The sequence below is a fragment of the Cariama cristata genome, unplaced genomic scaffold (assembly GCF_000690535.1).
Source record: "Cariama cristata isolate BGI_N322 unplaced genomic scaffold, ASM69053v1 scaffold7345, whole genome shotgun sequence".
Lineage (NCBI taxonomy): Eukaryota > Metazoa > Chordata > Aves > Cariamiformes > Cariamidae > Cariama > Cariama cristata.
In genome coordinates, this window is record NW_009619145.1 from 1,102 (window position 1) to 12,249 (window position 11,148).

The window sequence follows — 11,148 nt, forward strand, 5'->3', positions numbered from 1 at the left end:
GTTTTCCGGTTCAAGTTGATCCCAGCAGTAATCCCCAGATCGCAGCAGTGACTAGCAGATTGGGGTTTGTACCCTGTAAATTGGAAGACCTTGCATTTAATGTTTCCTCAGGGTAGTGATAAATCTCTTTTTAGCAAAGCAGCCAGTATACAGCAGTTTGCTCTGAATATTTTGCTGATGAATTTCTTTGTATTTCCAGAGCCATGGAGGACTTAGAAGATAATACCACTGTCTTCTCCACCCTGAGATCCCTCAACAACTTTATTTCACAGCGTGTGGAGGGGGTGTCTGGGCTGGCTACGCCAGGGTCGTCTCAAAGCTCCCTACAGATTCAGTACCAGCAGAGGGTGCAGGTGAGGTGTCCTCATCTTGGTGATGCCTGCAGTATCACTTCAGTGAGGTTGTATGCTCCTTTTGATTCCAGGAATCGGGATTGATTTCATTAAGATCTGACCGTTTTTTCTAAAGTTGGTATTAATGCAAGCTCAATAATGAAAGCTTGCTTTTGGTCAACATTCTAGAATCTTTAAATTTTTTTAAAGTGTCAGACATATTTATTTCTGTTTTGTAAAAATCTAAGAAAGGTCCTTTGAATTTCATCCCTGCTAGTTATATCTGTATCCGAGCTCAGGAAATTAAATTGCAAGTTGTTTTCATATTGCTGAACAAAGGAGCTTTATATCTGTTAATTTTTTTCTAGTAAGTCAATTTTGTTACCTTTTTTCACAGTCTTCCTTAAAATTTCTTTGCCTGGATACATACATGAGACTTGCATTGTGCTCTGGCTTTGATGTGCTAACCAGTTGGGCTTTCTGGCTCTCTTGTCCACTTCTGTTCATATCCACATGTGGGGGTGTGTTTTTTTTTTTTTTTTTTTAAACTTTTTCCTGTAAGCTGCCTCATGCTCATAAAGCATGAAGTAAGTTGACACCGTGTATCATAAGGACTGTTTATTAGGCTGGAATTAAGTTTCTGTGTTCTGTATCTTAATATAATTTCTGTTTCAATCTCTAAGTATGAAATAAGCTTGCTTTCTTTTTAATGTAAATCTGCTTTGCATTTGGAAAGTTGACAAAAATTCATGAATTTTCTGTCTGTGGTACATCTCTGGTTACAAAGATGATTAGAGGAGGCTCTCTGGTTAAAGAGTCTTCATTAGCTATGTGTTGAACGTACATTGCTTAGACATGAGGTATTCTATTAACATTATCTGTGCTCTGAGGTAATGTGAATGAAAAAATGATATGTAATGTTGTAGCAGGTAGTAGAAAAACATGTTACTTTGCTCAGCAACTACATTTCATGCAGAGCGTGCTCTCTGCTTCTCGGTTAGCTGCTGTTGCTTTTATGAGGCTTGAGGAGTTCATAATTAACCTTTTTTTAGATAGAGAAGCACATTTTGTCAGAGTACCTTGGGAGATTAAATGAGAAATTCTGAATGAAGAACCTGAAATTCACTTCTTTCCAACTAACATTGATTTGATGTGGGTTTCAGAGTGTGTCGTTGAACTCTGTTTCGCCGTGTGCAGCTACTGTGAGAAGAGACATACTACAAATATTGTGATAGTTTCCTTGTAATTTGTAAGATAGCATGCAAGTGTCGGCTGAATAGTACAGGGTGGGAGATAATGATATTATTGCGATACTGTTAATGGTGTGTAATGTCTCTGTTCACACATGAACTGGCCAGTTGGAAGAACAAGCTGGGCAGATCCACTCCAAATCCCAGCTCCTGCAGGTGGAGCGAGAGAAGATGCAGATGGAGCTTAGCCACAAACGAGCTCGCATTGAGCTGGAAAAGGCAGCTAATACCAATGCCAGAAACTATGAGGTAAGTATGACAGTTGCAGATGGCTTGATATCATAGGCCTAAGTCAGAATGTATGTAGTGCATCTATGTTGGTGTTTTAGTTTGGATCAGGGATCTGCTCTTGAGTCCTCATGTGCTGTGCTTTGGTTTGCAGTGGGGTGTCTCAGAATGTGTATAGTCAACTTTTTTTGGATGAAACTAAACTGGAAGATGCAGTCCAGGAGCAAGCCTAGTGTTCTCCAACTGCTAATGGACGCTGTCTTTAGAGCAAGACTTCAGCGAATGCTCCTGGAATGAATTTACTGCGTTTGCATTTACTGCAAATGTGGTGGTGTGGGTGTCAAGTTCCCAGCACCGACTGTTTTGCTCTACAGATTTCCTCACAGTGTATTGCACTAACTTGCTCATGTACACAACAGTGTGAACGTCAAAGCCTTGTTTGACAAACACATGATCTGATCACTAGATTCTGTTAGTTTAGCACTGAAGTTGTCATGGGTAGCAATGACAAAAGGGATTTGTTATTTGTTTCTCCCAGAAGTATTTAAGCGTTTTTCTCCCAAATGAATTTAAACTTCTGCTGGCACAATTGCAAGCATTTAGTGTGTGTGACTGTAATTAATTGGAATGGCGGCAGTGCCAACCATGCACTGTCACACAAGAGAGCTTGCACTGATAAAACAGTGAGCCTCACTCAGGGACTAATAGCTTTTATACGTTTCTGGTTTTATACCCGCATATGTTTGCTTAACCACGTTACTGAAATAAGTAGTAGATCTGTGGGTTTTCTAGCATAATAAAAGTCTTATATGTGGCTGATTATTTAAAAAGAAATCTTTAAAAAATAAGAAGCATATTTTGTTGTATTTTACAAGGGTGCTGGGTGACAGATTTAGTGTGTAGTTGTGAAATACTGAGTCAGTGACTAAATTCCTCGTTCCTCTGAAGTCAGGTAATGTGGGATTAAGCCACGAAGGGTTCAAACTGGAATGTAGCTGAGTCAGTCACAGAAACCCTTGAAATACTGGTACAAAAAAAGGGAGCAGCACTGATCCAGCACTGTGGTAATTACCCTGCTCAGATTCTGTGTTTTTCTGAGTCATGTGGATAAAGGTTTTAGGAACCTCACATTGCTTTGCATAATCCTTGCTTACTATGTAAATCCATGTCTTGATTTGCTTTGATTAGCAAAGCAATTTACTACACATTTTTTCAGTAAGTGTTAATCAATTTGTGGTAGGAATAAACTGAAATGGTGTGTGGAAGGTTGTCAGAGTACAAAAATATTTATTGTTTTCATTGGTAATACTGTGCATTTAAACCCCATTTCTTTGCTATTAAATAGCCTCATACAGTTTCCAGAAGTTGCAGAGGAAAGTTTGTCTTATTAACCCAGGTGCTGAGATCTGAGTTTCTGAAGGTCCATTTGCTGTGCATGGGTCAGCTTGAAATTGGAGCATCAAATATTTTCATCTTTGATCTGCGGGAGAGTGCAGTGGAGTCTGTGAAGCCATGTCTGTATTCTCATATTCATGTCTTAGTCCAAGAGATTTGGAAGATTCTGTCTCTTAATTTTCTAGCTCCGTTGCTACGGGTAGTTCCTTGACATTGAGTTGCTACTGGTAAGATTTTTGCCCTTGCCAGTGCAAAGGTTAAAGCTATGGTCTGAGTAACAGTGCTTCATGATGATGCCTTGGTGACCACAGTAATGAGGAATGGAGACAGGAGAAATTAAAATGGCTTCACCTTTGTGCTGTTTTCTTCTTATGTCTCTTTGCATTTCTTTTTCTTTCTTTGGAAGCGAGAGGCTGACCGTAACCAGGAGCTACTCACACGGATAAAGCAATATCAGGAAAGGGAAACAGAAGCTGAAAATAAACTGAAAGAACAAATGGAGATGAACAAATCCTATAAGAAGAGCATGGAGACAATGAGTAAGAAGCTGCAAGAGAAGGAGGGCAAATTAGCTGAAGCTAATGAAGTAAGAACAGAGTAATTTCTTAATCCATTCATAGCTTCAGGTGACTTTGCAGTTCTCGTGAATTGAACGTGCCCTTTTTGATTAAAAACCAAACAAACCAACCGATTAGAATGACTGTGTTCATCATCTGGAAATGAATAAACCCTGGTGGTTTGTGTCTTTTCTGTCAAAGTTTAGAACCTAACCAAGTCTAGACACAAATGAGCAGGTCAGAAGATGTTGCTGTATTAATTAACAATGAGAAGAGATTTCTTAGACAGGTTGATAGGGAGAAGGAGGAAAAAAGTGCAAGGCAACATTCAGCATCTAGGTTTAGAAGTCAGGTTACATGACATTGAGTAAAGAAAGGGGAAATGATGGAGGAGATAAGATGGGAAGGTGTTCAGGGAAGTAGGGAGAACTGTAGGGCAGATGAGACCAAAGTTAAGTACAAAGTATGTCTTCCCAAAATGTCTTACATGCCTTTGCGTTCCACTGTAGAATGAATGCTTGGATAATTATTTCATTTCTTTTGGATGAACAGACCGTCTTCTCAACCTTTTCAGATGTCATTATAGTTAAGTTCAGCCAGTTCATTTGTAACTTTTCTGTTTAATTTGATTTCCTGCACCACTTATGGATCAACAACCACTAAGTCCTTAAGCCTTCCTCCTGCCTAGGTGTCACTGGAAATGTATCGATGTGATAAAATGGATAAACAGATTTAGTGTGCCAGTTATCAGTGACTAAAAACAGGGAGACAGTGATGGCACGTGAGAGAAACGAAACCCACGTATGAAATGTATGCAGCAGTTCCATTTCTATGTTCTTTTATTTCTGTATCCATCAGTATCCAGATGAGACACTACATGTCTCTCTGTCTAGAGAACAGCCTACATATGTAGTGTTTTGAGTTTTTTATCTTTTTCTCTGTTAAAGGGAGCTGAGTAATGGCTATTTGAAACAAACCTGTGAGTTTTTCTTTAGAGTTAAGATATTTAGAACAAAATTTTAAAAAACACTGGCCTCTGCTTTTAAGGAATGCACAATACATCTCATATTTGGTTGAGGCAAACCCAGACATTTTCAGTTTTGAAACCCAGACAAAATATATTTGGAATGCTTGCGGGATAATTTTTTTACTTTAATATATATACTTGTGTTTTATCATCATCTAGCTTTGAAGCTTGATATTTTTCATGCCAGTTTGAGGTCACCCACTTAATAGTTAATGGAAACGGCAATTTGGGTGACAGATGAAAGCGACTAAATAATTTTCTCTTGCCTTTGTTTTTGAGGTGAGTTTGCAGGTCTGAAGGTTTGCAAGAGTACGGGATGGTTTCTAGATTCAGTGTTTATACTTTTTAGTTGGATACAATTTCTGTCTATCACCATCCATAATGTCCAGCTTGGAGACTCATAGCCTTGTGTGTTTATTCTTTCTTTCCATTAATTCAGACAATCACTATATTAAAAGGGAAAATATCAGAGCTGCAATGGAATATAATGAATCAAGAGATGAAGATGACAAGCCAAGACTCTCAGAAGCAGGAACTGATGGAGCAGCTGGATGTTCAACAGAAGTAAGCAGGGGATGAATGACTGTAGGGAGAAAAAGGCAAACAAAACTTCAGTCTTCTGTAGTTGTTGTCACTCAGAAAACTTTCAACAGCGTTTGATTTCTGCTCTTCAAAGGGTTTCTTTGATCTGGATGTGCAGGTTATAACTGTTGTTTGAAACTAGCTCTGAGGTGCAATTTAATTGTACCTCGAGAAAAAAAACCCTTGAGTTTAAAGTCTCAGCAATGTCTCGTGTTCATGGTAGAGAGTTAACAGAAGGCATGTGGGTGGGAAAGGCTAATCTGAACTTTATAGACTGAACAGAACAAAAATACCAAGCCTTAAATCATAGTTGAGGGGTAGTCGAAAGATATGAGTGTGTTTTTCCTTGCTTACCAAGTTCAACTTTTCCATTTCAAAGGTACTGTTTATTTACTGTAAGTGTATATTTGTTGGTTTCAGAGTTAAGGTGGCTTGATTTTTGGATACTTGTCAAGCTGCATCTTTTTATTAAAATGGGTATTTTTGTCTGTAATTAGAGGGAGATGGTATGAATGTGAAAGGGGGAGAGACAAACTTCTGTAACAGTACCATATACCTTGTTAGTGGTGTTTGAAAATGTTTGCCAGAGATACTTCTGCATGTAGGTTGTTTCTGGTACGTGATTCCTGGGTGCTAAATGCCTCTTGTGTCTACGTCTAATAGAAAATGGCAAGAGGCTAGTCAGCAAATCCAGACATTGCAAGCAGGCCAATCCCTACTGGCAGAATATGAACAGAAGATTAAGGTAAGTGGCTCTGTGGCTTATATAAAGCTTTAGTTTTTAACTTCTTCCATGGAAGAACAGGACAGTGTGTTTTTTAAAAAAAATGACTGTTGCGGAAATAAAAGGTTAGTTTGTCATATAAGAATCTGATCTGGTGGCCAGCAAGAGCTGAAGTTGGCTAAATTCAATTGGATGCACCAGGCTACTTACAATTAGCTGTAACATGACACTCTTCACCTTTGTTGTGTCAATTGATTGGAAAAAACCAATCCACCTATGCTTTCTCTGTGGAAAGGTGATTTGTATCCTTCTGCTGTGCTCTGGAGGAATACTCTGTTTGATCTTGTGCCAGAGCACAAGATTGCTGTGCAGAAGATTGCTTCTAGAGCAATCTTTTTCAAATGGTGGAGGATGAACCTAGCAGCTACAGTTACTTTTCTGCTTCCCAGAAAATCCATCCTCTGGAGTTGGGTTTAACTCTTTTGGAAAGTGCAATCACTTGCAAAGCTTTCAAAACCACCCTGCCTTAAATATAAGTATAGAGATGCTATATGTCCTTTCAAGTTAACATGTAGGTTGGAGGGAGTGTATCTTTTTCACTTGTCTTATCTTCCTGGAAGAGGTAGGTGTGGAGAATTACTTTGGTTTGAGCAGGTTCTCGCAGTGGTATTGCCTGTGGTTGCAGTAAAGCTAAGCTAGACTGAAAGCCAGCCTCATTGCTGGTTCTACAATTGCAAGAAGAGACTTCTTCCATTGAAAGGAAAGGCTGGGAAACAGGATATCAGGCTGCAATACAGCTCTAAATAAACTTTTTTTTTTAAGGACAAAAAAGCAACATTTACCATCATGCTAAAATGCACAATTGTGTTCCTTTTCATTCCTAATTCTTGCACGCCGTCCAAGTGCCCCTCTCTACACTTCATTGATGGAGAGATAGAAGAAAAGAAAATCACAGATTTGATTTAGTCACTAGAAGAAGTTCCTTTTAATGATTAGCAGAGATCTTTTTTGTTATGAACTTAGGGTAAACAGGTGAGGAGAAGAGGCCAGCCCAGGTGTTACAAGTGGAACAGAAGTCATCCCTGCATTGAGCAATGGATTGGACCAGATGACTTACTGAGTTCCTCTCCAGCTTCATTCAAATCATTGACTTGATTTTAAAAAGTACAATGGAGAAGTAGCTCTTACAAGTTCCAAGTGAATTATTACTGTCCTCTTGTCATCCCATGTTTTCCAGGACCTGGAACAGAAGCTCTCCCAGCAGGAACATGATGCTCTAATTGTCAAGAACATGAAAGCAGAACTGGCCCGTTTCCCAAAAATGGAGCGGGAATTGCGCCAACTCAGGGAGGAAAATGCCTACTTCAGGTGAAAGAAGGGTTCAGTTGTTGAGAGGGTTATCTTATGTTCTTGTTACATGCTGCAATTGCACTGTATGAACTTTCAGATCCCTCTAATGGACTTCCATATGGGAAAATTTAGAAGGAATTTTAAATATTTCATATAAATACTGCATATGAATTGAGCAGTCTTGTGATGGTTACTAGATAAGAGGATTTGACAAGATCCGGGTAATCTTCCTGAACACAGCAAGAGCCACGCAGAATGCGTATTGATTGTTCTGAGTGGTGATATGTGTTTGTTAGAGTAAAATTCAATGTTTAAAGATAGTGATGAACTCTGTACAGCTTTGGGAAAGAAACCCCCGTGGAGAGAAGAGACAACTGAACATTTCTTTAATAACTGCTTTTGCTTAGTTATTGTTACCACTATTTTAAAGACCTGTTATTCCAGCATAATGTTTGGAAAGTCTTTGGTTTAAATTTCTAAAGCACTGTGATACAACCCTCAGTAGAGTAGGCTTTCTGGGTTTCTGAAGTGACAATTAATTTGAAAAATTAAATTCCTATGTACTATGAAATAACTTGCCTTAAAGATTTTTTTTTTTTTTAAAGAGTAAACTTAATTTTAATCTTTTGGTGCATCTTAAAAAAAAGAAAAAAGCCTAAATTATGTGAGTGATCTTGCCAGCTTTTTCTTATTCTAAAATTAAGTAATTTCCCTTGGCTTTGTTCTTGTTATTGTTCTGTTACCATTTTAAATTATTTATCTTGGAATCTTTTCTCATGCTTGTTTTCTGTGCACAGAAACATGATATCAACAGATTAAAGGTAATTTTTTTAAGACAGTTTTTTCTCACCCTTGCACACCTCTGCTGAAATAAAAACAAGCAGTCTCAGTGCTTGCTCAGTCATCACAGAGTACTCAAAAAGCCCAAGAGTCTACTGCTTGCTGTGTCCCAACTGTGCATTCAGCCTGACTGAAGATCAGAGTTGGGAGTCTTTTGCTACACTTCATGCTGTTTTGCCAATCAGTAAAGCAGGTTGTTTGGACATAATTAGGATGGCACTTAGAGCAGAAAAAAAAATCGGTTCAACAAAGCTGCATTTTTTTTGTAGTGGTGACTTTGCAGTGAAGGTTATAGAAGTGAGTCAGTTGAACGTCACAGGTCTATTCAATGTCACAGGATTCCCTTGTAATTCCATGTGTATCTGGAAGTTTGTGAGAGTGAATTGAGTTGTGTGGCTCTTTAATCCGTGTCTCTCTTCTCATCATAGGGAAATGAAAGAAAACAATGGATTGCTTAAAGAGGAGGTAGAAGGCCTCCAGAGAAAACTGGAACGCTATGAGAAAGTCCAAGCACAGCTAGTGACCGTTGAATTGGAAAATGAGGTGAGGAGCTGGGAACATTTGGTGGATGAGCAGAATAGGGATTTCCTTTGTTGCCTGTCCCGTCTTTTAGGCTCTTACTGTATTGTGTTATTGAGATATGATACCTGTTTTAATTAATGGGTTCGAACCAGGCATTCCCAGACTTAAATGTCAGCATAAGGGTAGCTTTGGCAATGAAGGTGGAAAAGGCAAAAGGATGTCTACTGTTCAGCTGAAGATTTTGTGTAATGAACAATCTCGTCATAGTGTCTTTTTTGGCCTTGCTGTTTCTCTTTTACCTTGCTTCTGCTGGAAATGCTTTTTTTTGGCGTTAAGCTCTGCACAGACATGGTGTTGCCGAACAGACGTGTGGTAAAAACCTTGATGCACACTTGGGTTACTGCCAATGCTAGCAGGATGGTTTCAGATGAATAAAATTATCTTGCTTCCATCCCACCCTATATCAAACATACAGCGAGTTGTCAAGAGATTAACCTAATTGTGGAAACCTGTTGATCTGCAGAACTATACTGGTATCTGATGAGGTTTAGATAACCTGGTATTGACCTAAAGTAAAAAGCCATAGGAGAAACTGGAAGAGGAGTAATGGGCGCTTCAGCTGCTACAGGACTGATACTGAGAATACAGCTTGTTTTCTTCTCCACTGCCAAGAGTGTAATCTACCAAGGTCTAGTACAGTCAGTGATGGTAGCTAGCAGGGTTAGATAATCTGTAGTGCTGAAGTGTGACATCAGTTCTGTGTGTCATAGAGCTGTGGTGACAGGGAAAATGTATATGAGGGCTGGAGAATGACAAACCGAAAGTGCTAGATAAGAAGATAATGAAATCCACAGGAGGAAGAGGAAAGACACTGGCTTTTACTCAAGGATTATGAGAACACTATATGGAAAATGAGCTGTTAAAACATTTGTCTGTGTCTCTAACTCTTCTTTTGATCTCTACTTTAGAAACTTCTGGGAAAATTAAAAAGCTGGGAGAGACTGGACCAGAGCACGGGCTTGAGTATCAGGTATGTGCTTGCAGCTCTGGAGGGAGGTAAAATTTTTAAACCATTTTCCTTTCCTCTTAATCATCTGAAGTGTGTTGGTCATACTTTCTTGCTGTCTCTTCCTCATGTGGAAGCTCTTCCAGTACTTTTTTATTATATATGAGAAGAACCATAAGATACACAATGTTATAAAGTATCTTTGGGAGTTAACAAATGTTTTTCACCAAGGCAGCATGACCAATGTCTCTGAGGCCGAGGTTCAATTTTGAGTTCTTTGAACTTGCATATAGCTACATTCATGTTTAGTTAGAGATTCTGCTCCCTTAGTAAGTTAACTTTTAAGAATTTTAGGATATGTCCAGAGAAGAGAATGTATGTTACTTGTGACAAATTGTTGTAAATATGATTTCTTTGAGATCTGGTTATCAAAATAAACTGCCAGATCATGTTGTGACTTTTCTTCCCTAAAGCAGCTGGAGAACAGTTGTTAATTTAGTTGTTTTGTCTAACACGAGAAATGGAATAAACCCAGTTTCTTATAAAAGGGGGACTTCCACCCCAATGGTGTTTTGTAACATCAGCTAGTCACTGTGTGTGCTGTTACTTAGCAACTCTTTCTGACATCTGGAGCGTTGAACCAGAATTTTTAAGGTCTCTGGTGTGTATGTGATATAAAGAGGGGCTGGAAATGGTGCATCTTCTGATCATTTTCTTCCACTGCAGAAGGTTTTCCATGTAGCTACAATGTTTTTGTGTGTCATGTTTCAGCACTGCTTTATTTTCTCTAAATATTTACATTATTGTTACACTAGGAGGAGAGATGCTTCGTTGTAAATAACTATCTTGATATGTGCATTACAGTACAGATCACCTTTCATATTGGATCAAGACCTGAGCTGCAACATGAACTGCAGAACCTAATTTTACCAATTGTTTCTTTATTTCATTCACTATGCGTGCCCAACAACAGAGCTATGTCTGCACACTGCTGGGATTGTTTGGAAGTAGGAGTGTTTGGATATGCACATATGGTTTGGACACATTACTGCTTCCTGTAAAAGATACTTGTGTTAAACTTGGGAAAGCCCCCTTAATTTTCTCAGTGTTTTCTGTTTAATGAGGATAATGAACTTTTTTCTAGAGGCATGCTAGTAGGTAGCATGCTTGAGATTCTCTCCTGCATCTGCTGAGGATACATACATTTAGATGAAGTTGGAATTGTGCTAAATCTTCTATGGCAAGGAATGGACAGAAATAGTATGAATCCTTTTCACAAAACCTGTTCTGTCAGACAGTGGAGTAAAAGCTTTTTACTTACCTCAAGCTGTTAAA

The 11,148-nt window shown here is 38.7% G+C and overlaps 1 protein-coding gene across 1 annotated transcript; it reads left to right on the top strand.

Annotated features, from left to right (window-relative positions):
• Positions 1-203: 203 nt before the first annotated feature.
• On the top strand, positions 204-9,837 carry LOC104162407 (mitotic spindle assembly checkpoint protein MAD1-like; the record flags this gene model as incomplete). The annotated part of the gene is made up of 8 exons (XM_009701122.1): positions 204-353; positions 1,691-1,831; positions 3,612-3,791; positions 5,229-5,353; positions 6,035-6,116; positions 7,333-7,463; positions 8,714-8,828; positions 9,776-9,837. Coding segments are annotated over exons 1-8 (986 nt in total), but the record flags the coding sequence as incomplete, so codon positions are not given.
• Positions 9,838-11,148: the final 1,311 nt, after the last annotated feature.